Source organism: Rhipicephalus microplus, chromosome 1, assembly GCF_043290135.1.
Source record: "Rhipicephalus microplus isolate Deutch F79 chromosome 1, USDA_Rmic, whole genome shotgun sequence".
Lineage (NCBI taxonomy): Eukaryota > Metazoa > Arthropoda > Arachnida > Ixodida > Ixodidae > Rhipicephalus > Rhipicephalus microplus.
In genome coordinates, this window is record NC_134700.1 from 226,396,338 (window position 1) to 226,420,652 (window position 24,315).

General features: G+C 46.0%; 1 protein-coding gene across 3 annotated transcripts in view; it reads right to left on the minus strand.

Annotated features, from left to right (window-relative positions):
- Positions 1–15,772: 15,772 nt before the first annotated feature.
- The window catches only part of LOC119166796 (E3 SUMO-protein ligase RanBP2-like), a 136,687-nt gene continuing 128,144 nt past the window's right edge, over positions 15,773–24,315 (minus strand). For all 3 annotated transcript variants that reach the window (XM_075891469.1, XM_075891471.1, XM_075891468.1), the window contains exons 35-38: positions 20,473–20,551; positions 17,919–18,124; positions 17,402–17,653; positions 15,773–16,130 (exon numbers count right to left, since the gene is read on the minus strand). In XM_075891469.1, coding sequence (XP_075747584.1) covers positions 16,062–16,130; positions 17,402–17,653; positions 17,919–18,124; positions 20,473–20,551 — 606 coding nt within the window. In that variant the 3' untranslated portion in view covers positions 15,773–16,061. The remainder of the gene's footprint in view (positions 16,131–17,401; positions 17,654–17,918; positions 18,125–20,472; positions 20,552–24,315) is intronic.

The window sequence follows — 24,315 nt, forward strand, 5'->3', positions numbered from 1 at the left end:
GTAACTGCGCTGTGGCGGCGAGTTCGGTGCAGGTGAAGGAGAGCGGGGTCGACGATACGGCACTTCGGATTGCTGTGCTTGCGGGCCTGCACTGCTGTCACGGCGGTTATCGAAATAAGCACGAGGGGAGGTTTGTAGAAAGTTACGATGTCTAAGGTCACGGTACGGGCAATTGCGGAAAATATTGTTACGGGGAAATAACTTTACTTTATAAAACGAGGAATAAACTCGGTGGTGGACAAGATGGCGCCCAGTTGGCTCGCAGATCTGACAACATCGTCCTCCTCTTTGTCTTCCTCGTCGTTCTCATCCTACCGTTACATGATTTCCCCGGCGGCTGGAGCACCGACCCGGTGCGAATCAGGAGGCACTGGAGTAATACGGTTTGAGTCGCGTAACATGCACTACGTCAGTGTGAGGGTGAATGATGGCGGGGTCCGTAGGGGTGATTTCGTATGTGACGTCAGTTACTTGGCGTAAGATACGGTAGGGACCTGAATAGCGTGGGAGTAACTTCTCCGAAAGTCCAACGCGGCGTGAGGGGAACCATAACAGAACGAGATCTCCGGGTGTGAAGTGGACGTCACGATGGCGGGCGTCGTATACGCTCTTCTGATTGTCCTGGGAGTCCAGTAAGCGTCGTCGAGCAACTTGGCGTGCCGCTTGGGCCTTCATTATTGCATCACGAGCGTACTGAGACTTGTCATTTAGTCCGGCCGGCAGGAGGGTGTCGAAAGGTAGCGCAGGGTCACGGCCGAACAACAGAAAAAAAGGAGAGAACCCAGCGGTGTCGTGTCTGGAAGAATTGTACGCGAATGTTACAAACGGTAACGTAGTGTCCCAGTCGCGGTGATCGGTGGAGACATACATGGAGAGCATGTCGGTGAGAGTGCGATTGAGGCGCTCCGTTAGACCATTTGTTTGTGGATGGTAAGCAGTCGAGAGCTTGTGTTTAGTGGCGCAGGAGCGGAGGAGGTCATCAACCACTTTGGAAAGGAAGTAGCTGCCTCGGTCGGTAAGGAGTTGTCGAGGGGCGCCATGATGTAAGATGACGTCCTCCAAAAGGAAATCGGCCACGTCAGTTGCACAGCTGGTTGGAAGGGCCCGTGTGATCGCGTATCGGGTAGCATAATCGGTTGCTACTGCAATCCACCGATTACCCGCAGCTGACGTAGGAAAAGGGCCAAGCAGGTCCACGCCAACACGGTAGAATGGGTCTCGTGGGATGTGCAGTGGCTGGAGACGTCCGGCCGGAGGGACATTTGGTTTTTTCCGTCGTTGACAAGGGTCGCAGGCTGCAATATAACGGCAGACGTCGCGGTACATGCCAGGCCAGAAGAAGCGCCGGCGAACTCTGTCGTAGGTCCGTGACACGCCGAGGTGACCCGCTGTAGGTGCATCATGAAGCTGGGCGAGAACAGTGTGACGCAATTGAATGGGAACGACGAGTAGTCTTTCGGGGCCGTCAGGACGCATATTGCAACGGTACAATACACCATCATGTATTTCAAACATTCGAAGGGAAGGGTCGGGCCTCACCGATGTGAGCCTTCGGATAATACCGTCCAAGAAAGTATCTCGTCGCTGCTCGATTCCAATGTCATGAAACGCGGATAGAGAGAAAACGTCGACAGGAAGGGTGGTTTTAGAGGAGTCGCCGTCTGGAGGGTCGACAGGATACCGGGACAAGCAGTCCGCATCTTGATGCAGGCGGCCGGTTTTATACAGGACTGAGTAATCAAATTCTTGAAGGCACAGCGCCCAGCGGCCAAGACGGCCTGAAGGGTCTTTAAGGGACGAAAGCCAGCACAAGGCGTGGTGATCTGTGATTACTGTGAATGGCCGGCCGTACAAATAGGGACGAAATTTACCGACTGCCCAAACAAGTGCCAAACATTCCCGTTCAGTTATTGAATATTTTCTTTCAGCAGGCGAAAGAAGGCGGCTTGCATAAGCAACAACACGGTCTCGTCCTTGTTGTTTCTGGGCGAGGACTGCACCGATGCCATAGCCACTTGCGTCTGTACGAACTTCTGTTGGAGATGAGATATCAAAGTGGGCGAGGATAGGCGGAGACGTAAGCAGACACACTAGATTTTGAAACGCATCTGCTTGCTCAGGGCCCCAGATGAAGCCAGCGTCTTTTTTGAGAAGTTGAGTGAGAGGGCGTGCTACGTCGGCGAAGTTTTTAACAAAGCGGCGGAAGTAAGAACAGAGGCCAACGAAACTGCGAACGTCTTTGGTACAGGTTGGTACAGGGAAATCTCTTACTGCGCGTATTTTATCTTGATCAGGGCGAACCCCTACAGAATCAACGAGATGTCCGAGGACAGAAATTTCACGACGGCCGAAGTGGCACTTTGCCGAATTGAGTTGCAGGCCCGCCTTACGAAAGACAGATAAGATTTTCGATAGCCTTTCAAGGTGCGTTGCAAAAGAAGGCGAAAAAACGATAACGTCGTCCAGGTAGCACAGGCAGATGGACCACTTGAAGCCGTGCAACAGAGCGTCCATCATACGTTCGAATGTGGCGGGCGCATTGCATAAACCGAATGGCATCACTTTAAACTCGTAAAGGCCGTCGGGAGTGATAAACGCCGTCTTCTCACGGTCCATGTCATCAACGGCAATCTGCCAGTACCCAGAGCGAAGGTCAATGGAGGAAAAATATTTTGCGCCGTGAAGGCAATCCAGGGCATCGTCTATGCGTGGTAAAGGGTAGACGTCCTTCTTCGTTATTTTGTTTAAATGGCGATAATCGACGCAAAATCTCCAGCTGTTGTCCTTCTTCTTTACAAGTACAACAGGGGACGCCCAGGGACTGCATGAAGGCTCGATGATATTCCGAGAAAGCATTTTGTCGACCTCCTGTTGGATGATGCGCCGCTCTGCATGGGAAACACGGTAGGGTCTCCGATGGATGGGACTCGTATCGCCTGTATCAATCCGGTGCTTAACAACGGACGTCTGGCCGAGTGGGCGGTTGCCAAGGTCGAAGATGTCCCAAAAAGATGCAAGCAGGGAACGCAGGTCGTTAGCTTGTTCTTTCGGCAAGTCGGGGGCAATCATCTTGGTTAACACACTTTGGTCCGATGGAGGAGTAGACGAAGTTTTTTCGGCACTCGGGATGCTGTCATAACTTAGAGTGCAAATATGGCACTCTGCCGCCGGCACGATTTCGGCTAGAGATATACCACGAGGGAGGACTTGTGTACATAGTGAAAAATTCACTAGGGGTAGGCAGGATGCATTGGCCGTAATAGTGACGACGGTGTGAGGAAACGCAACGTTGTGCGAAAGCAGGACGTCAACATTGGGGGACACAATATAAACACCGTCTGGGACAGGTGGAACAGGGGAGACGCCTATGTAAGCTACTGTTCGTTGAGGGAGACGCAGGTGTTCTGTAGAACAAAGCCGACTTGGAGGGCAACTTGGAGGATCAACAACATTAGGTAGAGCGAGTTGCACTATACCGGCAGAGCAGTCTATCAAGGCCGAATGTTCAGACAAAAAGTCTTGGCCCAAAATTATGTCATTAGGGCAGTGTTCTAAAACATAAAACAGAACTGATGTGTGGTGTCCGGCGACGCTGACGCGAGCTGAGCACACACCAATTACGGCGACTTTTCCACCATCGGCCGTTCGGACCACAGGAGTTGGGCCAGGAGTAAGGACTTTCTTCAGCCGTGCTCTAAGGTCAGCGTTCATGATGGACACGTGTGCGCCAGTGTCAATGAGGGCTGTAGTAGGTACACCGTCGACGTCAACATTGATAAGGTTCTGATGTGCGGGCAAGGTCAGTAGAGGATTTTGGCATCGGGTCGGTATTGCAGCATCACCTCCAAGAGCTGCTCCCGTCAGTTTTCCGGAGGTGAACGCCGGAACGAGCTTGGGGACGGCGATCGGCGAGATGGGGGCGAGCGGGAGAAACGGCGTTGCGGCGAAGGGGAGCGGCTGGATCGGGGGCGCGAGGAATTCTCAGGCGTTAGCGGCTCTGTTTTCGGTGATGAGCGTGAATTCCAGGCAGGTGGGCGATGGGGCGGAGGGTGAGGCCACGGAGCAGAGCTGGACCAAGCACGGCAGTGACGCGAAATGTGGCCTATACGACCGCAATTGAAGCATATCGGCCGGTCGTCTGGGGTGCGCCATACCGCCGGGTCGCGATAATGTGGGCTGGCAGAAAAACGTCGGTTGGGCGGAACAGTCACGGGTGGATTTGGTGGGGCGTAGTCTGGACGATGAATGGAGCAGACGTTTAAGCCGGCGTTGGCCAGTTCTTGCCTCACGACGGTCTGTATGAGAGAGACGGTGGCGTGATAGCTTTCGGAGTTGGGGGAAGCTGACACGAGTGGAGCTGCGGCTTCTATTTCCCGACGGACAATACGGACAACGTCACCGGGACTTTCCGTAGAAGGCAGGCGAGGGTCTTCGCATGTGGAGGTTGCAGCCGTGTTTGGAAGCCGGGCAAACTGGTGGAGAACACGGCGGCTCTTCGCTTCTTCAAAGCGCCGGCATTCAGAAATAATGTCGTGGACCGTAGATGAATTCTTGAACACAAGAAGGTGAAAGGCGTCATCTGCTATGCCCTTAATAATATGGCCAACCTTATCAGCTTCGGACATCTGCGAGTCTACCTTGCGGCACAAAGCGAGCACGTCCTGAATGTACGTGAGGTATGATTCGGTGCACGTCTGAACTCGACGTGCGAGCTCGTTTTGGGCGGCGCGTTGACTTCCCACAGGCCTGCCAAATAGCTCCCGGAGCTTTTGCTTGCATAACTCCCAGCTAGTCAGTTCTTCCTCGTGCGTCTCGTACCAGACCTTTGCGGTACCTCTGAGATAAAAAATCACGTTGGCCAGCATGAGCGTTGGATCCCATCGCATACGTACACCCACTCGTTCGTATGACTTCAGCCAGGCTTCTACGTCAATGCCATCAGTGCCAGAAAAGGTACCTGGATCTCTCGGGGGCTCCAAGATGAGGGTTGACGGTCCAGTTGGAGAAAGCACGGACGTAGTTGGAGAAGGCACGGTAGTCGGGGAAGGGTCGGCATTGTTGACTTCAGTCGCCATGGGGGAGACCACTAGGCGCCCGCTACGAAGCTCCGTTTTGCGTGAAGTGAGTACCCCGCACCTCCCACCAATGATGTTACGGGGAAATAACTTTACTTTATAAAACGAGGAATAAACTCGGTGGTGGACAAGATGGCGCCCAGTTGGCTCGCAGATCTGACAACATCGTCCTCCTCTTTGTCTTCCTCGTCGTTCTCATCCTACCGTTACAATATAGCCGGCTTCTCCGCAGTGAAAGCAAACTGGTCGACGGTCGACGGTGCGCCACAAGTCCGTCTTACGGATGAATGGTCGACTGGTGGGCATACCTTGTGACCAAGATGCAGATGTCGGCGGAGTGTACATCGGCGCCGCTTGCATAGGCACGTTGGACTGAGGATACGGCTGCGGCGGATTGGGAGCTGGGGCCCACGGTTCTTTGTAAGGCCCTTGGCTCACGTCACGATAAGCCAGTGGTGACGAGTTGTACGACACTGGAGTGGGTCGACGGGCAGCTGATGCATAGCTTACAGACCGCTGATCTGAGAGCGATTCGGGCAACGAAAATGCCTGGCGGAGTTTTGCCGCACAACTACTGCAATGCAAGCCATGGTATTTTCTTGCGGAGTCACAAGGAGGTTTCGGATCTCCTTCCCAACGACCTCACGAATGAGTTCGCGCAGAGAACACTCACTACCGGCACTCAAAGCAGAGAGGCTGGGAGATGTTTTGTTTGGTTGGTCATGGTATCGGCGCCGTTGCTGCAGTGCTCGCTCGATTGTTGTAGCCTCTTTGACGAATTCCGCTACGATTGTTGGTGGGTTGCGTAGGAGACCGGCAAACAGCTCTTCCTTGTCGCCCTTCATCAAATGTCGGAGTTTTTTACCTTCAGGCATCTCGGGGTCGGCCCGCTGAAATAGGCGGGCCATGTCTTCCGCAAACATGGCGACGCTCTCGTTTGGTTTCTGTATGCGTGCCTCGATGAGCTGAAGAGCAGAATCACGGCGGTCGGCGTTTGCGAATGTCCTGAGAATTTGCTGTCGAAATTCCTCCCACGAAGACAGCGTCGACTCGTGGTTCTCGTACCACGTACGAGCGCTGTCTGCCAAAGCAAAGTAGACCAGCGGTTGGCTTTAGCGACTCGCTCATACTGGGCTAACCAGTCCTCGACGTCTTCATAAACCTCACCGTGGAAGGTCTCAGGAATCAGAGGCTGATCAACAGTCAGCTGTGAAGGCCGTCCGGTAGCCATTTCACACGGCACGGTGTGTTGCTGGAGAAGTTCGAGCGGGATCGCCTCGGGACTAAGGCCTCGTTGTCGGCAGCTGTAGCGGTGGACCCGAGTATCCACTGCAAGAACGGATTGCGGTGGCGGACTCGATGTGCTAGGGCGCGGAGATGTCCCAAGCATCAGTTGGAGAAGTCCAGCACCTCCACCAATGTCGCTAGGTGAAAATAACAGAATACAGGACGACGGTGCGACCAGGAAAAACGAGGTCTGTATTAACAGAACAAAAGAGCATTGTTTGTTTGTTTGTAGCCTCTAATCCATGGCTCGTACCCACTCTGGGGGATTGGGCAAGAGAACATAATAGTCTCATATGGACGATAACTGCATTATTGCTTACAACGAAAGAAAAAAAAAGGGGGGGGGGAGTTGTATAGTGAAGACAGTATGTTAAAAAAAAAGAAACCAAAGATTTAGATAGTGAGCAAAAAGAATCAACAACAAAGTAGACACTAATAGCTATAACTTGATTTTGGGAGCAGACCAGACAGCTGGTTTTGCCAAACCCGATTAATTTGGTATGTCACGGATTTATCCAGATTTGAAAATTACTTTTCAACTTGTTTTTTTTTTGAGTACCTGTTAACGTGGGCTTTATATTGAAAAACGTTTAGAGTCTTGAATAAAATTACACACAGCATCGAATGCATCTCTGTGGCAATTTTCCAAAACAGAGGCACCAAAATTTAGAACATTTTCTGTTGTTAAATTTAAACCTAGCTTCGCAAATGGAATATCTAACAGTCGTTTCCTAATTACTGCATAGTTACGACATGAGCCAAAATGATGTTCAATAGTTTATGAATCTTCGCGAAACGGACAAAGGGGGGGAAAGTGTCAGACCAGCTCTGTGTAAATAAAAATTTAATGGGGGACACGGCACCGGAATCTGGAGATTATAATTTCAAGTTTTTTTGACGGACTCCACTGGGCTTTCCATGGAAATTCGAGGTGCTGATAATCTGTCCATTGTCTGATATTTTCTAAGCTATCTGTAAAAATAGCGAATTTCCTATATCTAACCCCTGATAAGTATTCTAACTCGGGAAGTACTGAAATTACTGGTCCATCAAGTGTTACTCGTGCCAAAGCATCTGCAAATTCATTTAATTGTAATCCGCAGTGACCTGGGACCCACACTAATTTGAGGAGTTTTAAATGCGGCGGTGCTAATGTGTGGAACGCTGCTAGGGCACGAGATTGTTCAGAGGTTGTCAGAGCGGCACACACCGAAAGTGAGTCTGTTAGGATGATTGCACTGGTCTCGGTCGTAGGAATTTCACGAAGAGCTAAAATAATAGCTACTAGCTCAGCTTCAAATATAGGAGTGAAATCTGGAAGCCTTACTGAAAAAGACCAGCCGAGGAAATCAGACGCAATTCCTACGCCTGCCTTTTCATTGTTGACAGAAGCATCTGTAGCTATTTCATTTTTTGTTTCTGCATGTACCAAGTAATCGTTTAATGTAGTGGTCAAAAATCTAAGAGATTGCAACTTGGCTTGTGGGTGGGGGGGGGGGAATATTTCATCGTACTCTATTCTAATGTTGATGGTTGAGGAATTAGTTTCAATTACTGAGCTAATGTCTACATTTATGCCATCCAGTTTCTTTTTAACGAAAATTATCTGAGGGGTTATGAAATAGAGGCCAATGTGCAAGAAAGAAAGAGCCAGGGTCGCTGATAAATGCGTACTCTGATCTTCGCGCCGGTAAACTATAGAACTTTAAGAAGGTTTGAACCGTTAGAATGTGGAATCGACAGAGGAGTGTTGGCAATCGCGCTTTTTGATACAATACATTATTCGCCACGAACCTGGGAAGTCCCAGGCATATTCGCAGGGCTTCTCGCTCTAACATTACTAGCGGTTTAATTTTATAACCAGCGGCCCCCGAGAATAATACACACCCAAATTCCAATATTGGTTGCACATACATTTTATATATTATTAACATTGTGTGTCTGCGCAGCCCGTATTTTCTGTTGCTTAACCTGTGTAATAAATCTAACGCCCGTTGTGCCTTTGCTGTTATATATTCAATGTGTGGGCTCCAATTTAGCTTTTCATTATAAATCATTCCTAAGTACTTGACTGAATCTACTTGTGGAATAGGTTCCCGATTATACAAAACAGAAATTGAAACTGTATCTGCTATAGGAAACACCAAGAGCGCACTTTTACTGATGTTCAATGACAATGAAATGGATCGCAACCAAATTTCTAGTGTATTAATATATCTTTGCAGTTTTTGATGTAGTGAGTAAATGTCGCTCTCTGCAGCGAATAACGCGATATCATCTGCATAAATGTAGACACTGACATCCTGAACAATTGAAATAGAGCTCATCAGTATATTGAATAATGCTGGTGATAGGACGGACCCTTGGGGAACACCACATTTCTGTTTGAATTTATGCGAACAACAGCCATCCTTCACGCAATACGATTCCCTTGATTTTAGGAATTCTGCTATCCACTCAGTAATATACTGAGGAAACTTTAGACTCTGCAAGGTGGTCAGTAGAATAGAGTGCTCGCACTGTCGTACGCTTTAGCTATGTCGAGAGTTACTAATGCGGCATATTGTTTCCTTTTACGAGCAAGCTGTATTATACTCTCTACATCCGCATGAGCGCACCAAATTGAGCATTCACAACGAAAACCAATTTGATTTGGCTTTAATATGAACTTATTCGTCATCCAGGAGTTTATTCCGCCATTTAGGACCCTCTCTATGAGTTTCACCATGTTCGAAGTTAGCGAGATGGGTCTGATATTTTCTATGATAAAACCTAATCCTTGCTTTTTTATTAATGGGATTACTTTAGCTATTTTCCAGTCATACGGTATCCAGGCATTCTTTAAAGAGTAGTTTATAAGATTGAGGACGTTGCCGGGGGATAGCTTGAATAAAATTTTAATCAAAGGAACTGTGATTCCATCTGGACCAGGAGCTGACAATGGTAGATCTCGAATGACTTTTGATGCTTCAGACAGCGTTACGTTTTCAAAGTCAGTGCTTATGCTAGACTTTTGCCAGTTGAAAGCCATAGTCGAAGAAAACCAAATTTCTAGACCTCTGCCAATTGACTCTAAAGAGTTCTTCGTTTCTTCCAATGATAGTTTTTCATAATCAGTATTTACTGTAGACGGCAGGATTTTGCGAGATCGCATATATTGATTTCGAGAGAAAATCGAAATGTCTTTTATCATATTCTTCTTTAGCTTGGGCCACCGTGTGTTTAAATACAGCGGCAAGAAATTTATAGTCTGACCAGTTCGTAGGGGACTGATTATGTATTAGCTTCTTCGAAGCTGCCTGTCTTCGTCTGTGATCTCGTGAACAGTTGGAATTCCACCAGGGGCTATAGGGTACTCTCTTCGCCGATTTAACAGCAAATTCAGCATTTTTGTATGCCCTTTTAATTACTGCACTTAATTTCATAGCTTTAGTGTCATCTCCATCCTGAGAAGGATCGTCTAAAGCAGTTTTTAGGTCGGGTTAAAATTTCGCATAATTTATATAGGTCCGGGCATGGAAGCATGATGGTTTGACAGGGCAAGCGATCTAGAACATTATTGGAAAGTGGTCACTGTTGGAGGCGCAATCAAGGGCTGTCGACGATGTACTAGCAATTGCCGAGCTTACAAATCTAAGGCGGAGCGTGAATGACCTCGAATAAATGTGGGAGTTCTAGCATTAAAGCACAATAAGTTGTTGTCTACCGACCAGTCCCACAATCGTTATCCACACTGATCTGTTCTAAAACCCCAGCAGGTATGGTGAGAGTTGAAGTCGCCAACTATAATTTTTTCTTTACAGCCTGAATTAGCAGCCATATCTAACAATCTCGTGTCTTCAACGCCTACAGGAAAGTAGACGTTTATTAGCAAGAAAGGCAAGTATCTTGGCAAGGTAATATCTAACACGAAAATTTTGCATTCAGAAGACATACATTTGTATGAGTTTTTACTTTTAAACTAATTTTATTGTTTATGAAGAAAGCTAAACCTCCACCTTTGGATGGACGGTCTAGACGAAAGGTTTGGAAGTTGGGTAGGTGAAATAATGATGACAAAAGAGCAGCCGCTTCGACTTCTTCCACGGAAGAACCGGTGCTGTCCACGCTCATCACTTCGTCGTCCTCTGTCTTCTTGTCCGGCCTTCAGCCGCGACAATATGTTTACCTTTAGACATATAGTATGCAAGTTAACTCGGTCTTCTTTTAATCGATGCCGTAGGGCATGCTGGCGCCAATAATAATAATTATAATAATAAAAAATTGGTCTTCTGCAGGGAAGATATTCCACTTAGCGACCTGTTCTGCGATGGGAGCCGTGGAAAGTCCAAAGGTGGAGAGGATATTGAAAAGAAGAAAGTTCGAAAAAATGGAAAGCTTGTAACGTCGGCCTTTAACGAGTGTGGCTGTTGGATAACTTTTTACAAAAACAGAACTGTATTTCCGTTACAGTTACTCAGTAAAAAAAGTAAGTGTTACAGTTATAAGTTACTCTAAATTAAAATAACTAGTTAGTTATAAACTACTGCAAAAGGTAACTATATTTACCGGTAACGCCTTACTAATAACTAGTTACTGCCCAAGACAGTTTAATATCCAAAGGACCTTAAAGAAGATACCAAAAGGTGACAAAATAATAAACCAAACGGTAGAGCACCAGTAATATTAGTAAATTAGACATTCTGGCCCTTTGAGGGCCTTCGCCGTACATGTACGCCTTTGGCTTCATCTTTAAAGTGCGCATCTTTTTACTTTTACTTTGCTTGGAATGTGCTGCCGCACTTCGTAAATACGTCGAATTTCCACCATGTGCGCCGATGTCGCTGCGTTACATTTTTTCCTTTAGAAACTGCGCGTTCGAGGTGCGGATGGTCTTAAAACGCTTCTTTTTCGATCAGGGGTGGGGGGGGGTCACACTCGTTTTGAGGTGGATAGTCTATTGTAATAGACACCCCCTTGGCTCACCTGAAGCGGTCTGGAGGTGCGCTGTCGGGTGTCTACTTCAATGGACTACGTGACTTAGAAGCGACTTGAGCCCCCCCCCCCCCCCAACTTGACGAGGAGAAGGCACCTTAAACTGATATATTCCCTCGTGCCCCACAGTCACCCGTGAGGAAAGGTTCGAGCTGGACCCTACGTCTGGTTTTTTCTAATCTATAAAGTAAAAAAAGTAGCTTTCATTTTTAATATAGCGTTAGTTGGTGCTACTTTCCAATAATGCTGCTCCGTCGCACTCAATATTTGTTAGAGGTGGGAGCATCGAGTGACAACTCACTTCCAAGCACTTCAGCTTGAGCACTAACTTGCAGTTTTTCGAACATTCAGCAGCAGTATTCTAAGAAATAAAAGTGGCACAACGTTCACTGGTAAAAAGCGGGTGGGTCCAGTGATCGATCCAAGTATAATGACACTCTTCAAGACAGCCTCGACCAATTTTTCGCAATGATTCGTGAATATGAGCTCTCATGCTACTCACCCGGTTGGAGAATAATGACCTCCTGCAAACGGGCAAGATGACAGAGGCTGTCAGGAGTGGCGCCGTTTTTTATTTTCTTTTTTAACAGTCAAAGCTGTTATGAGAACACAACAATGGTGGTCTTTGGTGCGTTCAAAATGCGTTTGTGCTGCACTGAAAGCGGTGGCCTACTGCTGCAAAGGATCTGGCCAAACGCGGCTGCCGCCAATTTCGTTGGCTCTAACTATGACTGAGAGTAGCAATACGTTCGCAGTGCGCAAACCCGCTAGTCACCACGTCGCTCCTTTTGCATTTTGCTTGAAAAAAAAAAAGGGGGGGGTGGCACACGTGACCCTTTATGGCAAATAATGCAATGGGTTTCCGAAGATGCACTGAAACTTGGCAAACCCCTTTTGTGGTGTAAAATTAATATTTACCAAATTAGTTATTCATAATTAACAAATCAATTATAATTACAAAACAAAGAATGGTTTGTAGTGTGCAAGGTGGCTGTTAACAATACGCAACAGATTTCAGATGGCTACGTCTAATGTTGTAATTTTTAATCCTGGGCTAAAGATAGCTGGGACACCTAGTATATATCCCATAGAGCAGTGGCCCTCAGCCATGGATGTGTCGGGGACCCCGTGCAGCGGAGGGGAGGGAGCTGGTAAATTAACACAACTGGAGCGTAAAACAGGTGCCTTTTACTGCCACCAAATACATGAAACAAACATGCCACATCACTTCATTTTGGACAGATTATCAATACTTGGCACAGTCACGCTTAAAGAAAAATGCGGATGAGGATTTCGCGGATCATAGAAATAACTTCCCACGGACCCCCATTTGAGAACCACTGCCACGAGATTTGAAACCGGTTCCCCTATGTGTCAGCCAAGCATTCTCCGAAAAAAATCACGCCAGTGCTTGAAGATTGCTTGGCAAAAGTTACCTATGCAAGCTTCATGTCCTGGCAAGAATCATGTCAATATGTGTCGGAGCGTTTTAGAGGAGTAAAATAACAACCTGGCATCATGCAATACAAATTGCGCAATGAATGGGTCAATGAATGCTTCCAACATACAAAAAAAAAAGGCTCAGCCATTATGCTACAGCATTAACGAAGAGCACACAATCCCTTACAGGTGTGTAACAGCCACCATACTTCTCTGAAGAATAAGTTATGAATTAGTGGATACTTCTATACTACCCAAACAGAAATAGCTATGTAATACCGTAGTAGTAGATTACACAGCAAAGGAGGTAGTCAGTGCACTAGCATTAATATCACAAATGCTCAATAAATCACTAATGATGTTTAGGCATCCATTAGAAATTATGCTAAGGGTAGAATCTACCCTGAGTGGTACATCATCAGAGTTGAAGCGAAATTCTCCAATGCAGGGAAGAATGACAAGCACCTTTCCTAGTTCCCGAAGGAAACTATTTTTTGCACCCCTGCATTAGACACCAACAATGTAGCTTATTGAAAATATCAATGCCTTAGTCGCTGAGTTGATCAAGCAGTGAATTCCGTTGGTCACAGGAATGTGAAGGAGATATGGGGAGAAAAAAAAACAATTAAAAAGATTCAATATTGATTGATTGATATGTGGGGTTTAACGTCCCAAAACCACTCTATGATTATGAGAGACGCCGTAGTGGAGGGCTCCGGAAATAAGATTCAATATTCTCTTAAAAGCTGAGGCAATAATTACCTACCACAGCATCCCACCAAAACTTAGTAGATTGCCTAGAGTCATGTGATCACAAACAAAAACACATCTGAATCTAATGCAATTAAAGACTTTCTACCTAGAGATACACCTGAGTTATATATGCAGGCTATGAGAGTCTGCCAGTAGCATGGTTCACACGTGTTCTGGGGATGAAGACTGTAACAAGATAGAATGGCAGTTACCCTCAAAGGTCTGCGGACATGATCATCAGCTGCGCAGTTTAGTTCAGAGCTACAAGACCATCTATGGGCTGTCCAGCGGGCTATGGCGGCCTGCGTAAGCAACCGCTCCCAGCGGCCATCTAGACGGCCCCAGACCTGGTGCCTCCTTACCCGTTAGATCGCTTCCGTTTTTTTATTATTATATGCCAACCACCCTCGGCCACCTTGTCTCGCTCCCCCTCTTTCCCCCATTCACCCACTGCCGCGTGCCGTATTGTTTTTCTATCTGTGCACGGCACGTCCCCCGTCTTTTTTATCTGCGCTCAGCAGCAGGGTTCACGAACGGTGCGAGTGTACAGACATCGCAGCTGATAAGCACGCCCGATAGTCGCTTTCTGCCAATACGAAACTTTAAAGGGGCCCCAAAACACTTTTTCAAGTAACCATGGAATGAATTCACTGGAAGAGGGAGTTCATTGCCTCACGAATTCAATGCCGCAAAAATTTTAAGAATCCGTCTAGTGCGAGTGGAGCTACAAAGGTTTGTCGCATGCTGCAAGTGCATTCTCTTTTCTCTCATCCAGACGAAAGCGCTAGAAGCTAAGCAGGGAGGGATGGCGGGAAACAGAAAAACGTCACGCATGCCTCATGAGCTTGAGCACTTTTTTTCTTCTTTTTTCCCCCTTCAAGTGCGTGCCTTTTTCAGTGTGATCGTGCGTGTACGCGTGGACAAGTAGCGGCCTCCCGCGGCGATCTCTGTAAAGAATGAGCGTGCTATCAGCTAATGGCTGATAGATGGACTTGCTAGGTGTAATTTTTGGGTATATTGCATAATTTGTCGAGAGAAGAGAAAGCAATTTTTAGCTGATTTGATAACTTATTGCGAATTCCAAGCCACGTGCTGCGCTATAATATTTGGCTCGCGTGTTGTTGGGAGCCTATACTACCGATCAATAGCGTTTTCTGACCATACTCAAAAAGTGTTGCAGGGCCCCTTTAGGCCGAACGACGTGCACGCGATTTTCAAGCGACGGCGAACAGATTTGTTGTGGCGAAGGGTCATTCGTCGCTATCGCGTGGCAGGTTTCTGGAAAACCAGAAAGGATTGCAACGATTTCCGCAACATGGTAGCACCCCCAATTCTCGCTTAGATTGTTCTGTACACATACAGGAACTGCTCATGTGGCCGCGAGGCAGCAACGATATTTTGTAGTTAATCTTGTTATTGACGGTTTGTTTTTATGCTTCGGGAGTAGCTTGCTGCAATGTAAATGGCAGCGTCACGGTCATCGTGCGAGGTTGCCGCAAGGTTGGCAAAGTGCATCGTAGCGGCGCAGTGCACTCTTCTGGCTGCTCCTCGAGATTACAGCAGATACCACTGTTGCAGTTAAACAATTACGAGAAAAGGTAACTGCAAAGAACATTTATGGCGTGTACGATCGACGTGGGGAGAGCTTGCAGAATATAGCGCCATCAACCACCCATGATGAATAAAGTGCAACAAAGAAGCTGTTTCTAAACAGTGTATGCTTATGTCAATTGCGAAAGGCTAAGCAACCTAACTTTTTTTTTCTTGAATTACTGCATTTTTTTGCTCATATCGAAAAAGTCTTTATAAAATTTGCCCTGCATAATAAATGCACCCCCCCCAACTTTACTATGATTTTTCGAGAAAAAAAAAAAATGTGTTCATGTACGGTAGCTGAACCAGTAATAATGAAGTGCAGCCCTGACTCTCGCACATAATCACTTTGTACATTGGCTAGGATGAGCTGTTGTGTGTAAGTATTTAAGGAATTGTACGCAAAGAAGACTTTTCGGCACCAGCTGAAGTGAGCCACATACACCTGCCAGCACTTGTATGCATTTTGACACTTGAACCTGCAGAGCCACTTCGTGCTACTTTTGTGCCCATGTACACTCATATTACTTTGCTGCTCCATTTCAAGTTGATGTTCACGGGCAGACACGTGATAACGTGAACTTTACTAAGCTTGCAGAGTTTCAATGCACCACTGTGCAGTTGCACATTCACTTCAAGCAAGCACAATGTACTGTGAAAATCAAGCAGGTTTTATTTTGGCGTCTGCAGCACAATGATGCTGCTCACATTTCCTTTATTTACAGTTACATTTTAACAACTGCAATTGAAACACTTTGCATAAAAAAAATTGCCCTAAAATGCTGATTCTTGCTGCCATGCGAACTGTGCGTTTGTTGTCAGAATGACACAGCCTAACGTTGTATGCCACCATTGAAATGTGTAATCAACACGTTTGTCAATCAAACATAAATTAGAATACGATGAAAAAGCAACAGCATTGGCTTCTTGTAGACGATCTCACTTGGGATGACTGGGAGGCTCATCAATGGTTTCGACAATAGAGCTGTTGACTGCCAGTTCCTTGGCCTGAAAACAAAAAAGGTTCAAGAAATTCATTTTCATTACCAATATGCAAAGCAGGAAATATGTGTCAAACTAAACGTAGATAGATATGCGGGGTTTAACGTCCCAAAACCACCATATGATTATAAGAGACGCCGTAGTGGAGGTCTCCGAAAATTTCGACCACCTGTGGTTCTTTAACGTCCACCCAAATCTGAGCTCACGGGCCTACAACATTTCCGCCTCCATCGGAAATGCAGCCGCCGCAGCCGGGATTCGAACCCGCAACCTGGTGGAACTAAACATAACGTTCCCCTATCATTATAAATAAAAAAAATCTAGTTAAGATGTATTCTTTATAGTAACACTATACTACACCAGAAAAATGGATTGTTCTGTAAGCATATAGCATGCTTTTAAAACTAAAGAAGGAGGAGTCGGGCAGTGTGTTCACCCTTGAGGTGTGGCTTTGTGGTAGTGCAGACTTGCTCATATAGGCGATTTCACGACACTGGAGCTGCATGCTGTATCTAAACCACATTTTCAAGTGGGCGACATGAAGTGAAGTACGTCTACCACAAAAGCCCGAGCAAGCGCCTTGTTCCCTTTCTAAGGGATTTGAAATATGCACTAATGACTGAGCAAGGAGCCACCACTCCCTTTCCACCATTATTATTATTTTTTCACACCATTTCTCCGTTATATAATCCTGAAGCAGCAATTCCTCGAAACACAAGCTCTGAGGCTAGGATACAGGGATGGTTTACATTACTTTTATAGAGTTGTGCGTTGAAGTTCTAATCTGAGTTGTTTCAAATTGTTGGTATATTTCAAGAATGCCTCTTTCCTCTTGTCATAACACATAAAATTTCCCACGAGAATTTACTGATTTAGTAAAAACTGTAAATGCACACGTACAAAGCATTTCACTAGAAACACAGATGTGCCTTATAGGCTTCTCCGCTGCCATCCTGAACATTAGTCGATCACAAATCTTGTCCGATTATCTCTCACTAGGGGGGGGTGGGGGATGCTTGCTTGGAGTTTTACAGTACTTGTTCGTTTCCAATACAGTGATGTTTCTTTAAATATACAAAGTACTCGAATATTCGCACAGGCCTACTAAGTTTTTCTTCTCCTCAAAAGCAACACTGTGCCCATGGGCTGAATTCATTCATCCTAGTGGTACTACAGAAAGTGAGAGAGAAAGAGAAGAAAACGCCCCAATGAGAAAAGGTTGAACACCAGTGGGAACTTTGATACGTATCATGACCTTGCACTCGTAGCAAACCCACCTCAGTGAAGATTCGGCTGAATTCTGCAACGGCCTGAGGCGAGCTGAACGAGGCCTTGAAGTGACGCCTTACGTTTGGTTCGATCGACATATCCAGAGCAGACCAGTAAGCATTGAGGCGCTCTGTGCGTAGGCACACTTGCACTGCCACAATGGTGTCGCATAGCAGTGACCCATCGTCAGCGGTGACCCGGATGCGTGCCCCAAAGCACGAGTCGTCGTACACCATCTTCAGGTTGCCCATCCCAAGGCTCTGGGCACAAACAGGAAAGAAGCAAGGCTCAATAGGAAGGCAAGCTCTGACTGGAGATCATTTGATGTTTAAAGTTCAGTGATGACTCGCAGCTTTCCAACACCAATGAAGTTTAATTATTACAAACAGTTGATGTGACAGCTTAGCAGAACAAACAGTTACTGCAGCGTCCTAAGCAGCAATGTCTTGCTGCACTGCCCGATTCCTTCATATGCTGCAACTGCAACATAACAGGTGAAACTGTCATATGGGCAAGACAACTCACCTCGTAAGTACCTCCAACTGGCCTCTGTACAGACAGAGTAATCCTCTTTTCAAACATAATATCTTCCCCATGCTCATCATCTTCGTCATCGTCCTCATATTCATCATCGTCATCATCGTCCTCCTCTTCATCTATATCTTCCTCCTCTTTCCTTGTTCTGCCTTCAACTTGCTCTCGCTCCAGATCACCATTTCTTTCAGAGGCAGCTGTGCCAACAATATAGAGCAGTGTGAAACCAAGTCTCTCGACCGCTGAATTTCAATTCTATTGGGTAATGGGCATTAGCATTCTATGTTTTTATGTTTTACCCCTTCTCTTTGAGGCTGTTGCACAAAGTGAAGGGGTGTATCTCATTTGCTGCATTGTTGCTGCTCATAACAGTAATGATGCCTGTTGTGGGCGACCATGTTGAGAATTACATGCATGCATCTAAGTCTGAGCTGCTTATATTAAGAAAATTATGAGGTTAACACTTACCCCCTTATTTACGGTCACTGTTATTGAAGGTGAATTCATTAACAATGTAAACATGTTATGGTTATTGGGTCTACGTACCCAAGCCAACATGAAAATGACATACACCCTGATGCTGCTGAAAAAGCAAATTAATCAGGTAATCCATACAATCTGAAAAGTTAACAACTACCACCTGGCCTAAAAAAATCAGGTGCCACATTTTCACCAAATATGCCAATTGTAAATTACATAATTTACCATGTGCCTTTCTGCAGACCCATCCAAAAACAAACTGAATAGTCAGACATCTTCATATGCATAGCAGTGAAAATGGTGACAGACCTTCCTATACATCCTTCAACAGCTAGACTACTACAGCTTGAACTATTAAACACCATGGCTGAATTAATCAAAGCCCAGAAAGTCAATCAGACCAATGATTACAGCATACAGACTGGAAGGCACTCAACACAGAGTTTTCCCATGTGATCCCTTGTCAACAGCACCAACCAGAGACATCACTGATCCTTTTGCCAGCAGCACATGTAAGAACACTGATTGTACCCCATGGCAACGACCAGCACAATTTTCATATGATTGTTGCAGGCTACTTAAATCTCAAGGCAAAAGACATGGCGGTGGCCAACTGAAGAGGTGTGGAAGCACTGCAACTAGACTTCACCACCAGTGCTCAACCCCCCGATGCGCTAACATATATTACAAAACTCCCAGCAGGCAGGTGAAAATGTGCGCAATACCATATCTCGGATGGACAAAAAATCCTCCATTAAAAACAACACACCTACATACTTAGTTTGAACACCAGGGTCAACGTCTCTCACTAGTAATGAGTGCGTCTGTGTGATAACACGAGGCCTCACCCCCCCAGGCACCAGCACTAAGGCCAGCACAACTTAGACTAGGCAGAAATGATGCCATTTAGATACACACACATAATACTACAGAACTACAGACTATCCCATAAGGCCTTTCTTCCACTGCACGTAGAACTAACAGATATAGATGCTGCTGCTCAATGTGCCCCTCAACCTTGCATTTCATCACATTACCCTGACCGATGCCTTTCAACACCCAAGCTTGTACCACTCCTGGTAAGAATCATCACCCAAGCTTGTAATGGCCCACACAACACAGCACAACACGAAAGATGTACAATGGCACATCATCTCATTGTAATAGCTTGTTATTTAAAGAAATAGTTGGAAAACTCAAAATAAAGATAAAGCATAGTTACAAGAATGCCTGCTGTGAGAAGGCCTGGTAGCATCGCTATCAATTCTCAGCATTGCTGGAGGAAAGGCACATCTGTGTTTAAAGCCTTTCCAATAAAAAAAATAGCACTTGCAAAGCAACTACATACATGCTTTTGGAATTGACTACTGCACATACAAAAGCTATAAGGGATGACCTTTCTATCACACCATTAAAAAAAGAAAAAGAAAGAAAGGTTAGAGAAAAATCAGTTGTTAGTCTCTTTAATCAGCCCTCAAGATTCCCCCTTACAACAAGAGGTCATCCACACAATTAAAATACGAAAATAAGGGCAACATAGGACAAACACATAGACGAGGGAACAAGCGCACACTATCAACTGGTTTATTTTCTAGCGAACATCCGACATAAATAACAGAATTGTAATATGTATTAAGCGTTTTTTTTTTTAATAAACCAGTTGGCAGTTCGCCAAACACTTGCTTCCCTGTTTACATCTTTGTCCCGTGTTGCACCACTTTCGTATATTTGCACTAACTAGCCTAGTAACAGATTTTATTAATCCACCTAACTACCCCAAGGATTTCACTGCTAATGTCCGAGTTTCAAAATAAAATAAATAAATAATGTTTCAGCAGCGTTGGTGAAACCCCCAACACGGGAGCATTTCTGAGGGTTTAAGAGCAATAGAAGAGGTAAAATGAGGGAGTTATTAATGAGAAGTACTTTCAAGGTGAATACAGAATACTTTCAAGGTGAATACCAACTTGAAAGTTAGTTAAATAATATTTTTTGTCAAAAACCTACTCAGAGTGCCATTTTGGATGCTTTAAAACAAAGCGCAAAAGGAAAAATGTGTTCTCACCAGGTTGGCTTCCCTTTTCCACAACAGATAGTCTGCACTCTTCAAACACATTGGCAAACTTGTTCATAGCTTCTGCATTCTAGAGAGAAAGAATTGGGAAGGAATACACAAAAAGAAGCCCAAAGCATTATCTAACTGTCACTTCCAATAATGAACTATTCACAACATGCTACAGAACAGCATGTCTGTCTTTTAATCAAGGTTTTCTCCACGAGTTACCACACTGCATGAAAATACAGGCACACCCACTATTAGAGAGAGAACTTTGTACCCTTTTATAGAGGTTGTGCCTGTACTTTATTGAAGTCCCCTAAAGTAAAGCAACCAAGCAAACAAACAAACAAAAAGAGCAGGATTAGAGAAAAGTCATTGCTGATGTCTTCGCAGACATAAATACGAAAACTAGGGGTGTGCAAATGTTTGAGCTTTCAGGTATTTCCAAATGGTGTTTGCTATTTGATTCGCACAAGCATTTTATCATTCCAACTTCCGGGAAACAAATATAACAGCTTAAATCGTTAGGAACCAAATTGCAATGTTTCTAAATGACATTTAATAACTATAGCCTGCTCCCAGATTTACCGTAAAAACCCGCATTTAGCCAGTTTTTTTTTATAAAAACCCGCATTTAGCCAGTTTTTTTTTTATATGAAGTTTCTATGCAAAAGTTCTGCCCGGACTACATGATTTGATATGTAGGGCTTAGCGTCCCAAAACCACCATATGATTATGATAGATGCCGCAGTGGAGGGCTCCGGAAATTTTGGCCACCTGAGGTTCTTTAACGTGCACCCGTATCTGAGCACACGGGCCTACAACATTTCCGCCTCCATCAGGAATGCAGCTGCCGCAGCCGGGATTCGATCCTGCAACCTGCGGGTCAGCAGCCGAGTACCTTAGCCACTAGACCACCGCGGCGAGGCCCAGACTACATGCAGATCACAAGAATTTTCGGCCTGAATTTATTGTTTTGGTTTGGGCAATATACGGTGCTATCATCATCATCATCATCAGGTGTCTGCACTCTTTTGCGGTAGGGTAACGTTGTAGCGGTAGTGACCTTAGTCCTACAGGTGCTACAAGTATGCAACAGTGGCCCCTGCACCCACTTGGTGCATGTAACAATGACCACGATTTTATCTCCGACTTTACGCCATGCCTGCCTTTATAAAAGAAAGGCTATCTTAGCTGATGCAACCATCAGTAACTGTGCTGCGGGGTGACAGTTCGGCGTGTACGAGCGGTGCATTCGCGGCTGGAGGAAGAAGAAAAAAGCCCTCTTTGTATTGTTTCGCCACAGGCATGGTCCTCGATCGAGAGCGCTTCTTCCCACGAGAACGAGGCAGTTCCGGTGAACTTTCCCCTTTCCAGCACCACCTTCAAAGCAGACGGCGGCGAGCCACCGTGCAGTCCTGGGGAAAGCTACGGTACGTCTCCTACGCCGAGCACCGGGGACTGGTCTCAGAGAAAGGACCAAAAACGTTATTTAAGGCCATGCCGGCCCCATGTTTGGAGGATTTTGCTCCAGCCGACTTTGTTGACTTGGCCGGCTTTGTAGAAACTATAACCTGCTATAGTAAACGTTCCTACCTGTTGCTGTTTTCAGAATGATTTCCTCCCTATTCCACCTCTGGGCGAAGGCTTTAGGGAAGTCCGTTCAACTGCTCGCCGCTCTCGGCTACTGCTACCATCGCGCCACAGGGAAATAAACAGTTTGCAGCGGCCAGCGAAGAAGTTTTCGGTGGCCAAAACATGGAGGTTTTTCGTACGTTGAACAAAAACTGGCGAACTTTGTTCGGGAGTAATGGGCGCTGTCAAGATCGAGCTGCTGCAAGCAAAGGCAAGCGAGATCACGGCATTGAGCAGACGGTCTTCAAGATGAGCAAGCATTGGCCGTGGTATCTTTGTTTCACCTAGAAAAAAAAAAAATAAAATGGAGGGGACCAGTACAGAGACTGGTGGCGCTATTTCAGAGGAGGTTGGCGGGGATCCCTTACGATACCGCAGCCTCCACCGCGTGCTGGATGAGCCGGCATTGGTCTTCTGGCTTGGAGGCACGCAACAGGGACTCCCACGACTCGGGGGTGTATACTCACCACGCAAAAAGACATCCTATAGTACTATTGGCTTGGAATATGCGTATACCACGATTTAACAAGACACAAGATCGCCCAATGGCGAATTTTTCCGGAACAGATAGCGCCAAGGTGCAAGCATTGCTCATATCCAGAAAGCGTTGGGTGTCCCGCTTCACATGCCGCGCTGAATTCTTCCTACGTCGGCATACGCCAGTATCACAGGAGCTGCCAGAAAGCTACAAAGATTTCCTTGCGAAAGGCAGTCTCCTTTCAGCTGAGGCAGATCGGAAATGCTGATGAGACATCTGTGTACCTCGATATGCCCTCGTCTCTGACTGTTCACGAAAAAGGCTCCAGGCAAGTTACCGTGCGATAAACTGGGAATGAGAATATGCAGGCGACTGTAACGCTGGCCTGCATGGCAGATGGGCGCAAACTGCCACCCTACATCATGTTCAAACTAAACATGCTGCCGAAGGGGGAGAAGTTCTTAAGAAATGTTGTCCACTGCCAGAATAAAGGGTGGATGAATAGATGAATCGCTTGCATGTGACTTGATCAAGTCTGTGTGGTGTCGATGGCCCTGAGCACTGCTAGGATTCCCATTCATGCTTGTGCTTGACGCATTTAAGTGTCATCTGGTGGACTCCGTGAAGCGATAGCTGCGCGACTCCCGCACTGAGCTCATCGTTATCCCGAGAGGGATGATATGCCGGCTGCAGCCGCTTGGTGTGTGCTAGAATAAGCCATTTAAAGACCACATCAAGCGCCGTATATGGAATGGATGAGGTCTGGAGAGCCGGAAGTGACCCATGTCGGACGACTGAAGAGGGCCTCGCCAGTGATATTGTGCTCGTGGATCGCCAAGGCTTGGGCCAGCATTCCCATGGAGCTCGTTTGTCGTTCTTTCAAAAAGTGCTTCATCTCAAATGCCCTCTCGATGGCACTGAAAATGAGGAGCTGTGGGAGGACATGTACGACAAGAGAGCTTTGAATGACAGCTCATCAGATGATGAGTAATTGAGTGTAAAATGTATTTCTCTGTTTTCCTTGGTCTATATTCGGGCAAATACTTATTTTTCTTGCATCTGCTATGCCCGAAATGCACCTTGAACTATATGCAGGTCCGACCTATACGCGAGTCCTTACAGGGTTATTAAATGAAACAGAAGGTAAGCACAATGCACCCTGATTGAAAGCGAAATTTATTCTGCTGGCTGTTCCTTTACTTGACTAATCCAGTTACTTATGCTGTCTTTAAAACCACTTCTGAATATGCCTCGATTGCGTGCCACTTTATGGGCCGTTATCTTGACAAACTCCGTCTCTAAACAGCTGTTTGAGAATGTCTGAAATCTCGTCATCAAAGTCCGAATATTTTCCTATGCCTGCATACAGTTAGTCTAAAATAACGAGAATTCTCGCAAAAGCAATCTTCGGCCAACAACTCAGCAACGTCATTAAACTTTGAAGGTTCTTAAAGCTGTAGACAGAGATTGGAGCAAAGCTAAAATAATACCAGTACAACTTTGTTCTGTTGTCAATATTTGTTTGACACACTGTTTAAGCAATGAAACTGTGCGTCAGCACTGCACTATATAGCCGCGAGTTTCCTTACATGCGCGCGTCCCTCCGTTGTCTCAGACTGAGGGGTGCTTGTTGGGGCTCCGGATGTGCACAAGCCTGCTGGCGGGGAAAGGCCATGTGCGCGCATAGGCAAACACAACAGAGAAGCTTGCAAAAATGGCTATCCTTTAGACTTGCT